This window comes from Papaver somniferum, chromosome 5 (genome assembly GCF_003573695.1).
Source record: "Papaver somniferum cultivar HN1 chromosome 5, ASM357369v1, whole genome shotgun sequence".
In the NCBI taxonomy this organism is placed as follows: Eukaryota; Viridiplantae; Streptophyta; class Magnoliopsida; order Ranunculales; family Papaveraceae; genus Papaver; species Papaver somniferum.
The window spans coordinates 153775014-153797911 of record NC_039362.1 but is presented as its reverse complement, the minus strand read 5'-3'; the positions used below and the strand labels follow the sequence as shown (position 1 = coordinate 153797911).

The 22898-nt window shown below is 37.6% G+C and overlaps 2 protein-coding genes across 2 annotated transcripts; both read right to left on the bottom strand.

The window, feature by feature from the left end:
* Nucleotides 1-10214: 10214 nt before the first annotated feature.
* On the bottom strand, nt 10215-11676 carry LOC113279893. The gene is made up of 3 exons (XM_026528539.1): nt 11025-11676; nt 10817-10938; nt 10215-10598 (listed from the first exon to the last, which is right to left on the bottom strand). The coding sequence occupies exons 1-3, from the start codon at nt 11674-11676 to the stop codon at nt 10215-10217; spliced, it is 1158 nt and encodes a 385-aa protein (XP_026384324.1).
* A 96-nt stretch (nt 11677-11772) lies between these two features.
* Nucleotides 11773-12832, bottom strand: LOC113279892. Its single transcript, XM_026528538.1, has 3 exons — nt 12584-12832; nt 12311-12491; nt 11773-12173 (listed from the first exon to the last, which is right to left on the bottom strand). The coding sequence occupies exons 1-3, from the start codon at nt 12830-12832 to the stop codon at nt 11773-11775; spliced, it is 831 nt and encodes a 276-aa protein (XP_026384323.1).
* Between the last annotated feature and the right edge of the window lie 10066 nt (nt 12833-22898).

Sequence of the window (22898 nt, the reverse complement as noted above, 5' to 3'; positions counted from 1 at the left end):
TGGTCTTATCAGTTGGATACTGATAAGTTAAAAAAAAATACTATCAGAGCAATTAAAGGACAGCTGCCATTTAAATTGGAAAGATAGATCTTGAATTAGAGACATTCATGAAAAATTGGTCACTGCCAGCATGAATGTGGAAAGAAAAAACTTGATCTTTTTTGTGTTGCGGATAAAAGGCTGAAAACGCAGGGGATACCAAATATGCACAACTTTTTCGTTTTGATAGGAGTATGAACATATGTAGTGCTTTGAATAATCAAAAGATGTGGAAAAGTAAAAAGCACATACACAAGCTTGTGAGTTCGAAAAAGTTGGTTCATAGGGATCTCATGCTTATCATCACAAGTGTTGTGATCACAAATCATCGCATCCGCACTCCCCACAAACCCACAAATCATCACATGTTAAGAACTGAGATGAAAAAGGATGTTGTTTACCTTGTTATCATGAAATCTCATGTCCGTAATCTTCTCAATGAGGATATTTTCTCTTAAGAGCTTATGGATGCAGTTGATGACGAATTCAAGGGTCTTAATACCAATGAAGAATCTAGAAAAATTTAGTTTATTTTTTTCCCTTTTTGTTTATTAGGAAACTTCTTGTGAGAATTTATTCTTGCTTTTGAGAAGGATAACTAGGATTTGGTATAGCAAATACTGTGATTACACAAGCTATTTCCAACGATTTTCATCTTGCATGTTTTTAGATTTATTCTAGAGCTTTTTGAAGATGAACTTGCAATATGTAATCATTATTGGTTTAATTATTGCGAAAGTCTTATGAGATACATGTGTCCTTTACTTTTTTTAAATTGAACTGATATCTCATATATGCTCAGAAGTAAAATCTATGATGTTTTTTTCAAACTGAATATAAAACAAACTCTTTGAGAATTTTCTCGCAATATTGATCTACTCGTGATCACACTTCTGTGTTATTACTGCACTATACACTCCGCAAGATTTTCTTATGCTGAGTCATACCGATTAAAATTATATCTTTGTTCGTAACTAGCGTTGAGTTTAATTTAAGTCGATGTTCAGGATATAAATCCATGTGATTTGTTAATATCCGACAAAATCCTTTTTTTTTTCAAAGAAAGGTCACTCATGCTATTCTTTTGGGAATGACATCAAATAGGGGAGAGTTCTTAAATGAACTGGTGCTTAATTTTTGTATCTTTGTGGGGTGTGTGGCTGTGGAATTTACAGGGGATGCTTGTATCTTGAATCTCCTAGATGAGCGCTAAGTATTTTCTTACTATGTGATATCATCTAAATAAATTTGATATGATGAGTTACATATTAACTATTTTATTATTATTATCTCTAACTTCCTTAAATCTTGAAATATGTTTTGCTTAAATTCATTACGATCCCGTGATTTTCGTACCTTTGCCAATTTTTATTGACAAAAAGGGGGATAATTAATTAGTAGGTTCGCACTACATACATATGGTTTACGGATCATTATGTAAGGTAGAGTGAATCAATAATCTATAGGTTTCACCTATTATGTCATGTTTAAGGGGGAGAAACATATCACCGTATTATTACTTCAAAGTTGCGATACAACTGAGCTTTGGAGAAGATAATAATACTATGTTTCTGTATAACGACAATTGAGAATATTTGTTTTCAAAAGTTGTTATCGCTATGGATACGGATCTTCAAAAACAACGATGTTGAGTTGAATACGTTCAGAATCATTGCAACTTGAAGTAACAAAGAATTCGAAGAGTTCAAAAAACCAAGGCATGACGGATTCAAGGAGTTTTTGAAGCTTTATTTTTTATCCATATGTATTGATAGTTTTGTCACTAAAATTGACAAAGGAGGGGATTGTTAGATCATTTCTCGGTCAAACTCACAAGTGTTGTTTTCTCAAACTTGTTGTCAAATTTAGTTGTCAAAACCATATCTTGATTTCTAGTCTACAATTAGTTAAGTCTCGGAATAGTATAGAAGATGTAGTTGAAAAACGGCATCACGGCAGTCATCATTGCATTTATCGTTTGAAGGCGGAGATCAACCGAAGCTTTTGGACAACTTTTTCAACAAAAGGTAACTGAAGACTGAACCACCTATATCCAAGTTATATTCATCTTTCTATCTATGAGACGATGTCGCATAACTAATTAGACTATTTTAAGCATATCAAGAATTTCGAGTCAAGTTTATCTTGGTAATTAGTTATCGAAATATATGACTAAGCTTCATACTTGATGAATTTCGGTTAAGGAAAATTTATTGTTCGTAATTTAAATGATGTTTCAAGATTATATTTCGAAATAGCCTGGAACAGTGATATGTGTCATTGATGTTATTTGGGAATGTGTTGAATCGATTTAGAGAGAAATATAGAACTACCATTATTTTCGGATACAAGACAGTATGCATACCAGTCTTACAAACTGGAAAAACTGTTATAGGTCCGGAACCGTAGAACGTGTACCTAATACACGTACCGGAGTAGCTATATGTCGAAAGAAACTTTTTGGTACACATACCAGTATGCATACCTTAAAAAGTTTGTGAACTTGTGAACCTGGAACGGTACGCAAACCAGTACGCGTACTGGAAAAAATCTGTCGGTTTAGAACCGGTGTCGTATCCATACCCAGTACATATATCGAAAAAGTTTTGTATGTTCCGGAACTTTAATTTGTGTTAGGGATACACATACCTGGTACACGTAGCATGACAAATATGTTCACGAACAAGGTTTAAGTATATGTACTTTCCCATGCACATAAAATTATTTCTGTGAGATAATTAGCATTTGAACAATCTCTAAAAACATTATGGACATATTTGATCACATGATTGTGACTCAAGATCAAAGTCTTAAGTGGTTTATGAAAATGCTCAAGCTTATAGTTCAGTTGGATAGTTTCGGGTAACCATCCATGAACTTTGTCTTTGTACACGGTTTGGTTATTGTTCATTCTAACCAGAGTGTATATCTTGTTATGTTAATAGATTAAAAGATTCATCTAATGGTGGATATTGTTTGCTTGGTTCCAAAGTTATCTTAGATTAAACCTAAAGAAACTTATGCTTTGAAAGTCTATAAAAAGGGAACCTCAAACAACTTGAATTTGTGAATCCCGACACTACTTTTTTGTGTGTCCTAGTTGTAGACTACAGTCGACCTCTTCCTAAAACCGTTCTAGGATTTAGCGACTAAAAAGACTTAATAGGGATTCGTGAAGCCATGTCCCGCTATTGTGTATTCGATTGTTGAGATGCGATCTTGTTCGATTGTTGAGGTGCGATCTTGTTCGATTGTTGAGATGCACACTTAAACAAGATAGATAGAAATCATCAAAGTTATCTTCGTCTCAGACTTTGATTGATTCTACAAGTTTAATATTTGTGAGGTGAATAATAATCTAGGCTGCACTTTGGATTTTGAGGATAGCTAGACTTTGTCTATTGCTATCGATTTCCAGTCTCACCTTGATCTACGATCAAAACGGAACACATTATTTGAGGGTGAAAACGTTTTCTGCTGGTTTTGGTAAATTCATGTGTGTGGATGAGAAACGAGCCTAAACCCTAAACAATGTACTGCACGACAATACTTTTGATTCGAGAGATCAATCTGTACAATCCTGGCTTAAACCAAGAAATGGTCGTTCTATGCTTGCTTCGGTCACAAAGTGAAAGAGAAGGGTTAATCTTAGGGTGGGAAGCGAAGAAAGTGTTGATACCAGAATTGTTGATCCTGAAGGTGTGGCTTCTTATGACTTGTATCAGAAAGTAAAACTGGCTAGCAGAATGGAATGCTACCAGGTGATTTCTGGATACTATGTTGTTCTCCGACCAAAACCTGTTGTCTGGTGGAAATGGGTGAAACCTATTTATACAAGTCGTAATAAAACGTACCCTGGCCTCGTAGGAAGTGGAAAACGATTGAGTGGTGGAAGTGTGGAGTAACAAGTAACGTCAGGAATTACGCTTCCATAATGAAGGATCCGTTTACACCATTACTTCTTGCCATTACTAACCTCCCCACTTTATGACACATTCTTGTAACGGGCGTATTGCACGTCGCATACTGTAAACCGTCAGACCAATATCCTGATTAGTATTCCCCAGTTTGTGACATGTTTGATGTTTCGAGTGTTTTCGTGGAAAACATGTAGCACTTCGCTATGTGTGGCAAGTTAAAATCAAGAGGCTTTCCGTAGGAAAATAACATGTGATGCTATTAGGATCGTCTTGGCTGGTCGCCTAAAACTTGCCACAAGTTTGTCAGTTCGGTGGAAAACTTCGATGGCTGAGATCACATCTCATGAGGAAGGGTAGCCGTTGATTATGGATAGCTTGTGTTGGCACCTGATAATGGCATAGTGGCGTTTTGGTGTATGCCAGTGACAGTGCGGCATGGCTGGCATGGCTCGTTCATGCTAGTGGCACGGTGGTGCAAGTGGCGCCTGGCGTAGCCATGACCACTAGATTTAGGCGGTTGTTCGCCCAAAACTTGCCACAAGCCTGCCAACTTGGTGGCTAACTTGGATGGCTGAGATTGCATCTCATGAGGAAGGGTAGCCGTTGATTATGGCTACCTTCTGTTGGCGCCTGATAGTGACACAATGGAGTTTTGATGTATGCTAGTGGTAGTGCGGCATGGCTGGCATGGCTCGTGCATGCCAGTGGAACGGTGGTGCAAGTGGCGCCTGGCGTAGCCATGGACACTAAGTTTAGGCAGCTGGTCGCCCAAAACTTGCCACAAGCCTTCCAGCTTGGTGGAGAACTTGGATGGCTGAGATTGCATCTCATGAGGAAGGGTAGCCGTTGATTATGGCTACCTTCTGTTGGCGTCTGATAGTGGCACAATGACGCCTTTAGTGTATGCCAGCGGAATTGCGGCATGGCTGGCATAGCTCGTGCATGCCAGTGGCACGGTGGAATGGCTGGCATAGTTTGTGCATGCCAGCGGCACGATGGTGCAAGTGGCGCCTGGCGTAACCATGGCCACTGAAATTTTTGCACGTTGGTGTTAGACACAAACGTGGTATGGCAACATCAGTTTCAATGGCCACATTGATCCCCATGTTCCGTGGAACATTGTTTGGCTCGGTTGGCGCAGCAACTTTGCCTAAATTAGGGTTTGGCATGTCAAAACCCTAATTAGCATATATGGCATGTTGCGGGCCCGAGGTGGCATAGTTTTGTGCCATAATTAGAAATTAGGGTTTCTTCCACCGCCACCAGAGCATGGCCGCGTCTAGGGTTTAGGCTAGCCAAATTGAAGTACGTTGTGAAGCTGGTCACGCATGGAGAGTGGGTTGGCAAGTTTTGGCATGCTGTCGTCGTAAGTGGCGCGTTTGGCATGCTTGGCATGCCGTTAGCATGTTGGCACGGTTTTGGAATTCCAACCTAGTATGGAGACCTCTTGACACAATTTCCACCTCTTTTAAGGCTATGGAAGGTTTAGAGCAACCTGATTGGTCAATGAAAGTAGGGGCCGGCCAAGCACGGGGGCGGCTATCCTTTTGGTGCGCGTGGCAGGTTTAATGCGACTGATTGGTCGATAAAGGTATAAAGGCCGGTTGAGTAGCATGGGGGCATGTCCAAGCGGCGATGGATAGCCTATGGCGTGGCCACGCTCCCTTTTATTGCTGCTCCTACCCCGCGGCTCCGTTATTCTTTGTATTCTGATTTTGTGTAGGACCCTGCTCCTACTAATCCACAGCGGATTAATTGCTTAGTTTTGTAAGCATAGTCTCGACCGTGCTAGATTAGTCAGGTTCATGAGTTTTGTGAGTTATCACAAAATTGATTGAATTCTATGTGCTGGTACAAAATTCTTTATTTACAGAGTACAGTGCGCTTTCTGACCGGGTAATTTTTGCAAGGGCCTTAACTTTGGTACTTGGAGATCCGTGCTACCCTGCTGCGAGTAAACACAAATCCGTCATGCCATACCGATATTAAGGGTTCTGCCGGGGAACATAGCACAAGAAAGGTACTCAGTGAGTCTTATATTAATAAGTAATATAGGCAAGGCGCCGAAATTTACAGAGCACCTGGGATTGTTGCTACATGCGCCAGTCTGGATAATTTTCATGTAAATATATTGAACGGCTCAATAAATATGCCAGTGAAGAGGTTGACACTCATGGCTCCGCTTCCTTACAGAGTGACGTCACATCAAATGCAAAGTTTTACAATTTTAACCCTGAGCTAAAAACCACCATCAACATTAAGTCCCCTGCTTAGCTCGTAACAGTGGCATTATTGCGGGGTAAGCATGAGATGGTGACAAACAAGGATAAAATCGAAACGGCAAGTCATTAAGAGATTGTCAGGATGATTTGGCTAAACTTTGTCAGGAGGCATGAAGAATCTGTGATCCTTGCATTGGCGGCTTTGCATGAATTCGTCTTGGCCATAGGGGTTGGCGTCAGCGCTGAAACTTTGGAAACTGATCAGCAGAGGTGGCACTGCAACTTGGTCCGCGGAACGGGTGTTGGCTGGCTACGGAAAGGTGGATGTCGCTGCTTTGGCTACGGAGTACTGGATCCATGGTGCTGTTTCGAATGGTGAGGATGGTGCTGCTTTGGCTGGCTGTGAAGCAGAAAGATGGCGCTGGACTTTGGTTGGCTAGGTCGATGGCGCTGCTGGCTCCGGAAAGGTGGATGGCGCTGCTTTCTTGGCCACAGGGTGCTGATGCCATGGAGTGTTGGCGCAGTGATCTTTAATACAAAGATGAGTGTTGAGGTGGTGAAGCCGTCAACGCTATGACAACAGTAGTGAGTGTTGAGGAGTTTGAACATCTCAACATTAAGAGGCAAGATGTGTCGAGGCAGTATTCCTAACAACACAATGGTGAGTGTTGAGGATTTTGCAATCTTAACACTAGGAAAAAGATGTGTTGGGGAAGTTTGCCTGGAAACAAAGTGGCGAGTGTTGAGGAAATTTTCACGTCTCAACACTAAGGGAAAATATGTGTTGAGGCAGTTTTCCTGGCAACACGGATGTGTTGAAGCAGTTTTCCTGGCAACACAGTGGTGAGTGTTGAGGAATTTGCACGTCTCAACACTAAGAGGAAACGTGTTGAGGCAGTATGCCTGACAACACAATAGTGGTTTTGAGGAATTTGCACGTCTCAATACCAAGAGGAGGGTGTGTTGAAGCAGCATGCCTGGCGACACAGTAGTGAGTGTTGAGGAATTTGCACGTCTCAACACTAAGAGAAAGGATGTGTGAAAAAGCATGGGTCTAACACCACCACCCAATATTTCGCTTAGCAATCTGTATGGACTAACTCCAATATACTTTGCTAGAGAATCAACTAGACAGTCAGACTCAATCCAGACTAAAGTATATCGAGGAGTTAATATCTCTCTCTTGTTTTGATTTACTCAAACTAATAGAAATCATCGAGTCTTTAATCAAACACAAGGAATAACTTGGATGGCACCAAAGGCCAATCTCCAAGGATCAATCAACAACCAAATGTCGGATTTCCAATTGATTGATTCAAACGCACAACCTGTATTATTTCAATTATAAAGATAAAACAATATAATGCGGAAATTGAAATAACACAAACAACAAAAATTTTGTTAACGAGGAAACCGCAAATGCAGAAAAACCCCGGGACCTAGTCCAGATTGAACACACATTGTATTAAGCCGCTACAGACACTAGACTACTCCAAGCTAAATTCGGACTGGACTGTAGTTGAACCCCAATCAATCTCCCACTGATCCAAGGTACAGTTATGCTCCCACACCTATGATCCCAGCAGGATACTTCCCACTTGATTCCCTTAGATGATCTCTCCCACAACTAAGAGTTGCTACGATCCAAAATCGCAGGCTTTGACAATAAAAAAATCTATCTCACACAGACAAGTCTATCAAAGGATCAATCTGTATCCCACAGATAAACCCTAAAGGTTTTGTTCAGTCTTTTGATAATAATCAAGGTGAACAGGAACCAATTGATAATCCGGTCTTATATTCCAGAAGAACATCCTAGTGTTATCAATCACCTCACAACAATCTTAATCGTATGGTAGCGAAACAAGATGTTGCGGAATCACAAACGATGAAACGAAGATGTTTGTGATTACTTTTTATATCTTGCCTATCAGAGATATCAATCTCAAGCCAATCAATCTAATTGTACTCGTACGATAGAAGATGCAATATCAGATCACACAACTACGATGAAAGTAGTATCGATCTGGATTCACAATCCCAATGAAGTCTTTAAGTCGTTAACCTGGTGTTAGAAGAAGAAAACCAAAGGTTAAAGGAGAATCGACTCTAGTATGCAAACTAGTATCACACGTAAGGTGTGGGGATTAGTTTTGCACAATACTAGATGTCTTCTTTATATAGTCTTCCAAATCAGGGTTTGCAATCAATGTTAGCTTAGTAACAAAGCATTCAATATTCACCGTTAGATGAAAACCTGATTTAGATTCAAGCTAATATTTCTAAACCTTTAGATCAAAAACTTAGCTTGTTACACACACTTGAAAATGCACACTTCTAGGTTTGTTAACCGTACCCAAACGTATGCACTTTTTGGTTCAATAATAGTCAACCAAAAGGTTACCATATGAGCATTTCATATCAACCATGTTCTTATTCACCATAACTAGTTCAAATGACTTCAAATGAACTAGTTAGAGAGTTGTTAAATTGCAAGGAAATCTTATGTACTACACAAGACACAATTGAAGCAAAGATTATTTGATTCACTTGAATCGGTTCATGAACTTCTATAGCCACGGTTTGCAAACTGCATTCCTTAGTCTTTTTAAGTTTAAGTTCAGAAATCATCTTCAGATATATAACCTTCTTAAGTTCGCAGACTAGGTTCGCGGACTGGTATTCATGCAACTAGTTTGTCAACTCCAGCAGAATTTCTCGGGATGAGAAGTTCGGCAGTTCTCGGACTTGGCAACAAGCCATTCTTCCGGTTTCTCTTGATAAACAAAGTTCGCAAACTTTGGTTCAAGGAATATGACTTATACATAAATGTGTTTCCACAACAATGCTTATGTCCATCATTGGTTATATAATCTAAACTCTCATTTCAATCATTGAAACATTCTTAGAGGACGTTATATAGTTGTTACACTATTTCTCGTCAGAGAAATTTTCAAAGTGATTGAAACATATCATGACTTCCGTCACTAGGTAAAGATAAACTTGATCGAAGCGAAAAGCTTACCAACACATATTTCGAGATATAGATAGGCTAGGTATACTCGGCTCGAAATACCAAATGTGTATAATCCAAGCCTATATATATAGCATAGGACTTCTTGTCTCAAATAGTAGGAGATAGAGTAGATAGACTTTTGAGTGACAGATAAGTTCAAGTCTTCACATACCTTTTTGTCGAGAAGTTCCACCGGTTCCTTGAGTAGTTCTTCTTCTTGTATGATGAATCACCATGAAGTCCTTGAGCTCAACTACACTTTCTATCCTAGTCCGAAACTTAGCTATAATAGACTAGAAATCAAGACTTATAGTTTTGATCACTAAATTGACAAACATGCTTGAGATTGCAACGCATGCGAGGTTGACCGAGCAATGCTCTAACAATCTCCCCTTTTGTCAATTTTAGTGACAAAACTATCAATATATATGGAATACAAAAAAGATAAAGAATTTTTAGTAGCTCCTATTCCACATGTCTAATCTTCAACATTCCTCGAAATCTTCGTCACTTCCAAGTACTCCAATGATCCCATAGGTTATAAGTTTGGCATCACCGTTTTTGAAGATACGTAGCTATAAAAATGAGAAAACATAGTTCTCGATCATTGTTATACAATGTCATAGTATTATTACACAGCTTCAAAGTTCAATTGTATCACAACTTCAATAATAATACTATGGTGATATGTATCACTCCAATGTAGTTGATCTCGGATTCCGGTTTGTCTCGGTCCCGAGCGAGATACTGGTACAACGTTGTCTCGGGAAGATTCCGTTTCCAAATCTTGGTATAATCTCGGTTTCAACTTTTATACATATAATTATACCTATGTTAAAAATATAATGAAATACTATTAAATTAACCAATTCAAACAAATACTCATTAAGAAAACACAACAGTGGAACAATTCACTGATCTTAGAAGTCTTTGTTGAACAAAGGTGAAAACACAAGAGAGAGAAGTACAACTTCAGTTCATTATCCAAAATGTTAATTAAACAAGGTCATTACAATTCTAATCAATATAGGATGAATCAGCATAGATATCATCATCTGGAGTAACTCCATCGTTCCCGTCACCACCGAGTAGCCCTCTTTCGGTGTCCAACATCAAATCATCAGTATCATATCCATCGTATTCCGAGTTAGTTGGAAACATAGACTTGCCTCGAGAACTACAGGCACCTCTACTACCAACTATCCCACATTCTTCACCAACTGTTTCTTGCAAATCACCAAAAGTTACATTATCACCTTCCATCTCCAAGTCATGCAAATTTTCTAAAGCCAACCATTCATCATTTTCATCACGGTCCTCCAGGAAAATAGGATCATAAGCTTTATCATCATCGTTATATTTTTGGATTTCTATGTAATGACGCTTCAATTTCTTATTGTACTAGATAAAGACACTACCATTCAGTTTCTGCTGTTAAATGCGATTTCGTTTTTTCGAGTGCAACTGAAATACGAAAAATAAATTGCTAAATATGCAACTGAAATACAAACATAAATAATTCAACTAGAACACTTAATAGTAAGCACATGCTAATTTCTTTGCAGGGTTCATGTATATTCAGAATATTACTAATCAGTGCAAAAGATTGGAATATTTACATTTTGAAATGTGCTCCAGTTTCGCTCACATGGGGAAGCAGACCAAGTAAGACTCAATACTCTGATTGTAAATTTTTGTAGGTTTGGCGAGTCGATTCCTCCAAAAGTAATCCACCACTCATCTGTTATGAATACAAACAAAGTAGTTATAAATGATATCAATCACAAATGTAATCAAACTTTAAACTTATAGAGTGAACAAGCTTACGAGGTTGATCCATGGTTCTTCTTTTTTTGCAAGGTGGAGTTCCCAAGACCCCAACAACATCAGTATACTTTATCAATTCACCTGTAGCTAGCTCAAGTTCATCTTCATTGGGTATAAGCCTTTCCATTTCTTTATGAAGCCCCCTTTTGATTTCTATGTACTTCTCATTATTGTCCATTTCATAAGGTTCAATATTGTAGAATATGGAAGGATTCAAATAGTAGGCCGCACAATGTAAAGCATGGTTAAAGTTATTCTTCCATCTTTTCTCAAAGCAAGCCTTAATTACAGCCCAAGTATCATCATCTTCTCTGAAATTCTCCTCTAGTTGATCCCTTGCTATTCTCATTGCATCATAAAAAGAAGGCATTGTAGGTTTGCGCTCAATATCCACTAACCTTACAACCTTAACTAAAGGCTTCAGCACTCTACAAGAGTAATCAACATCTTCCGAAAATGTACTACTTGTGACAATTTTAAGTGCATTAATTCCAACATTTTCTTTTGAAAATCTAGTTTTTGCCCATCTATCATTCACAAACATCATTTGTAAAGGAGTTTTATACTTTTGAATACTTTCTAGTGTGTAATATTGAGTTGCAAACCTATTCTTTGTAGACCTATGTAAGTCTCTACCTGTCAAATCCCTCATTAAGCATAATACTTGAAAATGAGCATAAATGTATGTAACAAGTCTTTTACCTAGAATGACGGCTCTCTTTATTCGTGTAAGCTTGTCACCAAGTTCTTATAGCATCAACTTGACACAAGGAGTCCAAAATAGATTTGGGTATTCAAGCATTAAATCCTTCCCAGCCTTTTTAAAGTTTGAACCATTATCGGTAATGAACTGAACTACATTTTCTTTCCCAACATCATAAATTACCTCCTTTAAAAGCTCACGTATGAAATCAGCATCATTGGTTCTGTTTGACGCATCTACGGACTTCAAGAAAACTGACCCTTTCGGACAATTCACCAAAAAGTTAATAAGATGACGCTTTTTCCCACCTGTCCAGCCATCAGACATAATAGAACATCCATACCTCTTCCAATGTACCCTAAATGTATCAACAAAATTCTTCGTTTCTTCTAACTGTTCCTTGAAAAGATTTGAACGAATCTGATGGTAAGATGGCGCGGGCATAGCTAACATCAAAATAAAAAACATAAAAGCATAAGTAACACAACAAATACCCAACCTCATTCCTAAAAAGAATACAAATAAAACAACACACAAGCAGATTAACCAAACGTAATAAAAGATTACTGGGAGCATTACATACCTTTCCCATATTCACCAAGTGCATAGATCATTTCTTGGAAAGTTGGACAACGAACAGTATTAAAAGATATAGAATTCTCAGTCATCCAAGCTGAAATGCTTTTCCATGCATCTTTCTTTAACTTCTCTTTCGCTGAACTGTTTCTGTCAAGAGTGGCTTGCTGAGTTTTTTGGTGGTCTGTCTGCATGAGTAAATCCATTGGACCCGTACAATTACTTTGGCTCTTGAATTTTCTCTTTCTCTGATTCTGAACAGCTACTTGACTACAACTACGACTTCCCACGTTGGAATCCTTTTCAACTTCTTGTACCTCATTATCAGTATCAGCATCAGAATTCTCATCAGATGTGTACGCCGATACATAGCATCAATGTTCTCCCTATGAGCTTTCTTTAACTTCTTTGTATTGTCAGTAAGTTTAATTTCATTTATAACTTCAACTGTTGCTTTCAAACATGACGAAACATTCCCCTTGACCTGTGTGAGATGCTCCTTAAGCCTAGTAATTCCACCACCACGCATTTCTTTGTCACAAAGCACACAACTTAATTTCTTTGGAAATGCAGGATCTTTGCATGTAGCTTATTTCCATGCTGGATCTTTATTTTGAGTTTGAGTAGAAGATTGAGGCAGCATTGACCCACATGTAGTGTTTGAGGTGTTCGAATTAGAAGCGTTAGAAGAATCCATAATCACAACCTGGAATAAAATCATCCATATGAACTGATTAGAACCACAGACCATCCCCTGCTAATTAGAACTTGCTAATCAAAATCCATTGCACAAACATCGTAAGCTTAACCCTAAAGAACTCCTAATCATATGAACAAAATGCATCAGAGAGATTCCCATGACATGCAAGGGGCCTAGATCAGCAACAACAAAAAATGAAAGTGAACCCATAAACTTGCAACACCAAATAATACTACTGAACCATCTTAGTACCTTACAAAATTACCAAAATCATGATAAATTTGTCAAATTGGAGAAAGTTAATAATACAAATTAGTAAAATACAACTCATACAAAACCAAAGACATACATCAACAGTGAAACTCAAAAAACATTGGTCCTTTATTGATCATAATTAAACTACCTAAACCCTAAATTATCATGCCATTTTAAGAAATATGGTGATGGAGTTACAAACTTACAGATTAATAACGTACCTCAGTTACTTACTGCAAGATATATGTGAAGCTCTACCGAGATTATGAACTACACATGGTGGGAGTGGGATGAATCTGACAGAGAGGCGATTTTAGGGATCCAGAAGAAGAAGTAGTGAACTTAGTGAATACCGAAGAAAAAGAGCTGAGTTATAGGATTTTGGGGATGTAATTGTACTGAAATTACAAAACGACCCTCATCTCGGATGACTCGTCTCGGATTGATCTCGGCCAATTCAAGCGAGATTTCCGCCCTGATTCCGTTCCACCGAGATCCTAAATTTCGTTACCCTCTAAGCCGAAAACGGAAATTCCGTCGAGATCTCGACCGAGATGGCCGAAATCGACTACATTGTATCACTCCCCCTTAGTCAATATTCCATCTCAAATGGAAACCACTCCCCCTTACATAATGATCCGAAAACCATATGTATTTGTAGTATGAACTACATATTAATTCTCCCCCTTATTGTCAATAAAATTGGCAAAGGTACAAGAACGGGATCATAATGAAATTTCCGAGAGAGACATTTCATGACAAAAGGAAAAGATACATACCAACTAATTTAGATGCAATCATAAAGCCGAAGCTAAATGCATTCATCAAGGAGTTTAAAGATACAAGATAACCCCTCTAAAATTCCACAGCCGCACACCCTTCAAGATATGACCATTAAGCACAAGTTCAAAAGAACTCTCCCCTATTTGATGTCATTCCCGAAAGAACAACAAGAGCAACCTTAATTTCAAAAGAAAAGAAGGATTTTATTGGACACCAAAAACCATGAAAATGATTTTCTATATCCAAAAAACTCAATCAAATTAATCACAAGTAAACCCATGATTAATTTAATCGGAATATACAATCAAATTAAACACAAGAAGTGATCAATTCAATTGATTATGCTCAACATAATAGAACTTATGGAGACACGAAAATACTCAACTAGATTAATTACAAGAGAACCCATAATTACTCTCATTGGAATACACAGCCAAACTAATTACAAAAGTAATCAATTTAATTGTCGTTTATTTTGCTCGACATAAGAAACTTACGGAGCAATAACTAAATAACCAAACAAGATGATTAATTTAGTTCAATATGCTCGACATAACATATCTCACGGAACACCAACTAAGTTAATAAATCAACTTGGTTGTATAGTGCTCAACATAAGATGCATTACGGAGCCTCACAGTAATACATAAAAATATGGATCAGGGATGATCAATACTGGGAATACACAAGGATTCATTCTATCTTCAATCACAATTTACATAATGACAATTAATAGACATAATCCTTGAAAACAAAAGATTTTAACCTATCTTACATCAAATGTTTGACAATATAGGCTTAACTTTTGTATTTTTAAAAAGTCTATTCATTCTTTTACCAGTACGTGAATACCGATCACAAACGACTTTATTTTTGACAGAGTATGGGAAAACATAGTTTACGGATGTAAACACCAATATCCCATAACAAATTGCAATATATCAAACCATAAAGATTAATACTGCAAAAATCATCTTCCAAACTAATTTAGAATTTAAACCAATAAATCTAAAAACATGAAGATGAAAACGTTGGACATAGCTATGTGTAATCACAATAATGGATATTCCAAACTCTAGTAATCCTTCTCAAAAATAAGAATAAATTCTCATAAGAAGTTTCCTAGGCATCAAGACAAACTCGTAATGCACATACAAGATGATTTGTCCTTTCAGGGTAGAATCAATCTTTTTCGCATGGATTTACACTAATAATAGCTACCAAAGGCATATAAAAATATTTTCTTAACAAAGAAGAACATACAAAGTCAATAACGACCATGCACCATAGTTCACATAGGATGATTGTGAACATTCAAGAATTCCATAGCACTGCGTACTACTTTCCATTCTTGAACTTCCTTCTTTTTAATTCACCAAAAACATTCTTGTAAAAGCTACAACTTAGCTTATAAGATTATTACTCCAAAAATCCAAGTGCCCAAGTTCAACAGAAGTGGAACAAGTGCAACGAAACGGAGCAAAATACTCAAAACACAAGAGACAGGACAAATACCAATCTTAACTCATCCAAATTCAAGTTTTCTCATCTCCATTTTGAAGAGAATTCAAATAGGAAGATATTTCAAAAATAATGAGGTCAATCCGAGTTCATACGAAGAAGTTACGTCCAAAACAAGTTTACTGAATATCGACGTCAAGTATGCATACGGGTTTGCAAACGAATTTTCATATCCTGGAGAAGTATGCAGACGGGGTTTGCGAACTTAAACCCCTGGATTTTGGTTTTAAATGATGTTATGCATACTTGGTATGTGTACCATGAAGTCCAAACATCCCGAACTAATGTTTTCAAACCTAAAGATTTAAGAACCTTAAACACAGATCAAGTTAGGTAGAAATGAACGATAATCAAGGTACATGGATCATTATAAGTACTCAAACAAGTAATAAAAATATAAAACTTGCTCAAGTTTATAGACATACCTTTTTATAAAAGTCCAACTGAATTATACAGCCTTACCGAATATAATATGTGCTCCCCAGTTGTTGTGCTTCCCTCACCGTATACATAGCAGGGCATTTCTTGGTGAGGATGCACTTTCAACTCAAACAAGTTGTGTTCAGGTGAACAATGTCTTTCTCACCATGGCACCAAGAAAGAGTTTCTTTACAACAATTCTTAAATCTTGTAGTGTTGAGAAACACCCAAGGAACTGTTTTTATAAGTCTATCAAAGAACTTCAAGAGAACCCAAAAGGATTTGTGTTTCTGATTTCTTATTTTCCAACTTATAAAAAACAGTTTCTGCAGATAGTTTTTAATACTGCGAAGGGAAACTCTTTTGATAAAAAGAGATATCCTAGATTCTTCATAAAGGAAGACAATACTACTATCTTGATAGGAAGTATCAGGAATTGAGAAACGAAACAATTCATGCTTTGAGGTGATACACTCAGATGACTGAGATTTAAACTCCTCTTGTAACTCGTTTAGTTTATCACAACTAATTGGATTACGCATAGAAGGAGTATTGCTATCACTTATTAGTAAACCAATATCAACCTCAACATGAATATTATTCATCATAACTTGATTTAGCCTGTCAAGAGATTCTTGCTCTTTCTGGAGGTATAACTCAACATCAAGAGATAAGCTCTCAAGCTTCTTTTCAAGCCCTGAAAAAACTTCAAGGGATTTTAAACCTAGTGGAGGTTTAGATAGAATTTCTTCTACAGATTTTATTAAACCAGTCATGGAAGAGAATTCTGAAATCCATGTATCTGGTGGTGCATTTATTGAGATAGCACTATTGTCCATAGAGTCAGATCGCTACAAACACAGACTTGTAAGGTCTTGAACGCGTTTGCCTGCTCTGATACCAATTGAAAAAGCGGGGGTCTAACAACACCACCCAATATTTCGCTTAGCAATCTGTATGGACTAACTCCGATATACTTTTTCAGAGAATCAACTAGACAGTCAGACTCGATCTAGACTAAAGTATATCGAGGAGTTAATATCTCTCTCTTGTTTTGATTTACTCAAACTAAGAAATCAGCGAGTCTTTAATCAAACACAATGAATAACTTGGATGGTACCAAAGACCAATATCCAAGGATAAATCAATATCAATCAACAACCAAAGGTCAGATTTCCAATTAATTGATTCAAACGCACAACCTGTATTATTTCAATTATAAAGATAAAACAATATAATACGGAAATTTAAATAACACAGACACCAGAAATTTTGTTAACGAGGAAACCGCAAATGCAGAAAAACCCCGGGACCTAGTCCAGATTGAACACACATTGTATTAAGCGGCTACAGAAACTATCCTACTCCAAGCTAACTTTGGAATGGACTGTAGTTGAACCCAAATCAATCTCCCACTGATCCAAGGTACAGTTATACTCCTACGCATCTGATCCCAGCAGGATACTACGCACTTGATTTCCTTAGCTGATCTCACCCAAAACTAAGAGTTGCTACGATCCAAAATCGCAGGTCTTGACAATAAAAAAATATGTCTCACACAGACAAGTCTATCAAATGATCAATCTGTCTCCCACAGATAAACCCTAAAGTTTTTGTTCCGTCTTTTGATAATAATCAAGGTGAACAGGAACCAATTGATAATCCGGTCTTATATTCCCGAAGAACAGCCAAGAGTTATCAATCACCTCACAACAATCTTAATCGTATGGTAGCAAAACAAGATGTCGCGGAATCACAAAGGATGAGACGAAGATGTTTGTGATTGATTTTTATATCTTACCTATCGGAGATATCAATCTCAAGCCAATCAATCTGATTGTACTCGTACGATAGAAGATGCAAGATCAGATCACACAACTACGATAAAACTAGTATCGGTCTGGCTTCACAATCCCAATGAAGTCTTTAAGTCGTTAACCCGGTTTTAGAAGAAGAAAACCAAAGGTTAAAGGAGAATCGGCTCTAGTTTGAAAACTAATATCACACATAAGGTGTGGGGATCAGTTTTTCACAATACTAGATGTCTCCTTTATATAGTCTTTAAAATCAGGGTTTGCAATCAATGTTAGCTTAGTAACAAAGCATTTAATATTCACCGTTAGATGAAAACCTGATTTAGATTCAAGCTAATATTTCTCAACCGTTAGATCGAAAACTTAGCTTGTTACACACACTTGACAATGCACGCTTCTAGATTTGTTAACCGTACCCAAACGTATGCACTTGTTGGTTCAATAATAGTTAACCAAAAGGTTAGCCATATGAGCATTTCATATCAACCATGTTCTTCTTCACCATAACTAGTTCAAATGACTTCAAATGAACTAGTTAGAGAGTTTTTAAATTGCAAGGAAATCTTATGTACTATACAAGACACAATTGAAGCAAAGATGATCTGATTCACTTTAATCGGTTCATGAACTTTATAGCCACGGTTTGCAAACTGCATTCCTTAGTCTTTTTAAGTTTAAGTTCAGAAATCATCTTCAGATATATAACCTTATTAAGTTCGCAGACTAGGTTCACGGACTTTAGCAACCGGGCAGGGTTTACAAACTCCAGCAGAAAATCTTGGCAAAAGACCTTCCTCCGGTTCGCGGACTGGTACTCAGGCAACTAGTTTGTCAACTCCAGCAGAATTTCTCGGGATGAGAAGTTCGGCATTTCGCGGACTGAGTTCGCGGACTTGGCAACAAGACATTCTTCCGGTTTCTCTTGATAAACAAAGTTCACAAACTTTGGTTCAAGGAATATGACTTATACATAAATGTGTTTCCACAACAATGCTTATGTTCATCATTGGTTATGTAATCTAAACTCTCATTTCAATCATTGAAACATTCTTAGAGGACGTTATATAGTTGTTACACCATTTCTCGTCAAAGAAATTTTCAAAGTGATTGAAACATATCATGACTTTCGTCACTAGGTAAAGATAAACTTGATCGAAGCGAAAATCTTACCAACAGATATTTCGAGATATAGATAGGTGAGGTATACTCGGCTCGAAATACCAAATGTGTATAATCCAAGTCTATATATATATCATACGACTTCTTGTCTCAAAGAGTAGGAGATAGAGTAGATAGACTTTTGAGTGATAGATAAGTTCAAGTCTTCACATAACTTTTTGTCGAGAAGTTTCAACGGTTCCTTGAGTAGTTCTTATTCTTTTATGATGAATCTCCATGAAGTCCTTGAGATCAACTACACTTTCTATCCTAGTCCGAGACTTAGCTATAATAGACTAGAAATCAAGAATTATAGTTTTGATCACTAACTTGACAAACATGCTTGAGATAGCAACGCATGCGAGGTTGACCGAGCAATGCTCTAACAATATCCCCCTTTGTCAATTTTAGTGAGAAAACTATCAATATATATGAATTTGGCTTGGCCATAGCGGTTGGCGTCAGCGCTGCAACTTTGGCAACTGATCAGCAGAGGTGGCACTGCAACTTGGTCCGCGGAACGGGTGTTGGCTGGTTACGGAAAGGTGGATGGCGCTGCTTTGGCTACGGAGTACTGGAGCCATGGCGCTGTTTCGAAATTTGAGGATGGCGCTGCTTTGGCTGGCTGTGAAGCAGAAAGATGGAGCTGGACTTTGGATGGCTAGGTCGATGGCGCTGCTGGCTACAGAAAGGTGGATGGCGCTGCTTTCTTGTCCACAGGGTGCGATGCCATGGAGTGTTGGCGCAGTGATATTTAATACAAAGATGAGTGTTGAGGTGGTGAAGCCGTCAGCGCTATGACAACAGTAGTGAGTGTTGAGGAGTTTGAACATCTCAACATTAAGAGGAAAGATGTGTCGAGGCAGTATTCCTAACAACACAATGGTGAGTGTTGAGGATTTTGCAATCTTAACACTAGGAAAAAGATGTGATGGGACAGTTTGCCTGGAAACACAGTGGCGAGTGTTAAGGAAATTTCCACGTCTCAACACTAAGGGAAAATATGTGTTGAGGCAGTTTTCCTGGCAACACGGATGTGTTGAAGCAGTTTTCCTGGCAACACAGTGGTGAGTGTTGGGGAATTTGCACGTCTCAACACTAAGAGGAAACGTGTTGAGGCAGTATGCCTGACAACACAATAGTGGTTTTGAGGAATTTGCACGTCTCAATACCAAGAGGAGGGTGTGTTGAAGCAGCATGCCTGGCGACACAGTAGTGAGTGTTGAGGAATTTGCACGTCTCAACACTAAGAGAAAGGATGTATGAAAAAGCGGGGGTCTCACAACACCACCCAATATTTCGGTTAGCAATCTGTGTGGATTAACTCCAATATACTTTGCTAGAGAATCAACTAGACAGTCAGACTCAATCCAGACTAAAGTATATCGAGGAGTTAATATCTCTCCCTTGTTTTGATTTACCCAAACTAATAGAAATCAGCGAGTCTTTAATCAAACACAAGGAATAACTTGATGGCACCAAAGGCCAATATCCAAGGATCAATAAATATCAATAAACAATCAAATGTCGGATTTCCAATTGATTAATTCAAACGCACAACCTATATTATTTCAATTATAAAAATAAAAAAATATAATGCGGAAATTGAAATAACACAAACACCAGAAATTTTGTTAATGAGGAAACCGCAAATGCAGAAAAACCCCGGGACCTAGTCCAGATTGAACACACATTGTATTAAGCCGCTACAGACACTATCCTACTCCAAGCTAACTTCGGACTGGAATGTAGTTGAACCCCAATCAATCTCCCACTGATCCAAGGTACAATCATGCTCATACATCTCTGATCCCAGCAGGATACTGCACACTTGATTCCCTTAGTTGATCTCTTCACAACTAAGAGTTGCTACGATCCAAAATCACAGGCTTTGACAATAAACAAATCTGTCTCATACAGACAAGTCTATCAAAGGATCAATATGTATCCCACAGATAAACCCTAAAGGTTTTGTTCCGTCTTTTGATAATAATCAAGGTGAACAGGAACCAATTGATAATCCGGTCTTATATTCCCGAAGAACATCCTAGAGTTATCAATCACCTCACAACAATCTTAATCGTATGGTAGCGAAACAAGATGTTGCGGAATCACAAACGATGAGACGAAGATGTTTGTGATTACTTATTATATCTTGCATATCGGAGATATCAATCTCAAGCCAATCAATCTAATTGTACTCGTACGATAGAAGATGCAAGATCATATCACACAACTACGATGGAAGTAGTATCGGTCTGGCTTCACAATCCCAATGAAGTCTTTAAGTCGTTAACCTGGTGTGTGAAGAAGAAAATCAAAGGTTAAAGGAGAATCGACTCTAGTATGCAAACTATTATAAAAAGTAAGGTGTGGGGATTAGTTTTGCACAATACTAGATGTCTCCTTTATGTAATCTTTCAAATAAGGATTTGCAATCAATGTTAGCTTAGTAACAAAGCATTCAATATTCACCGTTAGATGAAAAAATGATTTAGATTCAAGCTAATATTTCTCAACCGTTAGATCGAAAACTTAGCTTGTTACACACACTTGACAATGCACGCTTCTAGGTTTGTTAACCGTACCCAAACGTATGCACTTGTTGGTTCAATAATAGTTAACCAAAAGGTTATCCATATGAGCATTTCATATCAACCATGTTCTTCTTTACCATAACTAGTTCAAATGCCTTCAAATGAACTAGTTAGAGAGTTGTTCAATTGCAAGGAAATCTTATGTACTACACAAGACACAATTGAAGCAAAGATGATTTGATTCACTTGAATCGGTTCATGAAATTTTATAGCCACAGTTTGCAAACTGCATTCCTTACTCTTTTTGAGTTTAAGTTCAGAAATCATCTTCAGATATATAACCTTCTTAAGTTCGCAGACTAGGTTCGCGGACTGGTACTCACGCAAATAGTTTGTCAATTCCAGCAGAATTTCTCGGGATGAGAAGTTTGGAAGTTCGCGGACTTGTCAACAAGTCATTCTTCCGGTTTCTATTGATAAACAAAGTTCGCAAACTTTGGTTCAAGGAATATGACTTATACATAAATGTGTTTCTACAACAATGCTTATCTCCATCATTGGTTATGTAATCTAAACTCTCATCTCAATCATTGAAACATTCTTAGAGGACGTTATATAGTTGTTACACCATTTCTCGTCAAAGAAATTTTCAAAGTGATTGAAACATATCATGACTTTCGTCACTAGGTAAAGATAAACTTGATCGAATCGAAAATCTTACCAACACATATTTCGAGATATAAATAGGTGAGCTATACTCGGCTCGAAATACTAAATGTGTATAATCCAAGTCTATATATATAGCATACGACTTCTTGTCTCAAAGAGTAGGAGATAGAGTAGATAGACTTTTGAGTGATAGATAAGTTCAAGTCTTCACATACCTTTTTGTCGAGAAGTTCCACCGGTTCCTTGAGTAGTTATTCTTCTTGTATGATGAATCGCCATGAAGTCCTTGAGATCAACTACACTTTGTATCCTAGTCCGAGACTTAACTATAATAGACTAGAAATCAAGACTTATAGTTTTGATCACTAACTTGACAAACATGCTTGAGATAGCAACTCATGCAAGGTTGACCGAGCAATGCTCTAACAATCTCCCCCTTTGTCAATTTTAGTGACAAAAATATCAATATATATGGAATACAAAAAAGATAAAGAATTTTTAGTAGCTTCTATTCCACATGTCTAATCTTCAACATTCCTCGAAATCTTCGTCACTTACAAGTACTCCAATGATCCCATAGGTTGTAAGTTAGCATCACCGTTTTTGAAGATCCGTAGCTATAACAATGAGAACACATAGTTCTCGATCATTGTTATACAATGTCATAGTATTATTACACAACTTCAAAGTTCAATTGTATCACAACTTCAACAATAATACTATGGTGATATGTATCAC

Bases quoted from the DNA above. Each gene is read 5' to 3' on its own strand.
- LOC113279893 (XM_026528539.1), bottom strand. From the start codon at position 11,676: ATGAGGGATTTGACAGGTAGAGACTTACATAGGTCTACAAAGAATAGG. The intron at 10,939-11,024 runs GTAAGCTTGTTC...TATTCATAACAG, and splicing joins AAGAACCATGGATCAACCTC to ATGAGTGGTGGATTACTTTT. The intron at 10,599-10,816 runs GTAAATATTCCA...GTCTTTATCTAG, and splicing joins ACTGGAGCACATTTCAAAAT to TACAATAAGAAATTGAAGCG.
- LOC113279892 (XM_026528538.1), bottom strand. From the start codon at position 12,832: ATGCGTGGTGGTGGAATTACTAGGCTTAAGGAGCATCTCACACAGGTC. The intron at 12,492-12,583 runs GTAGTTGTAGTC...TTACTCATGCAG, and splicing joins GGATTCCAACGTGGGAAGTC to ACAGACCACCAAAAAACTCA. The intron at 12,174-12,310 runs GTATGTAATGCT...TTTTGATGTTAG, and splicing joins ACTTGGTGAATATGGGAAAG to CTATGCCCGCGCCATCTTAC.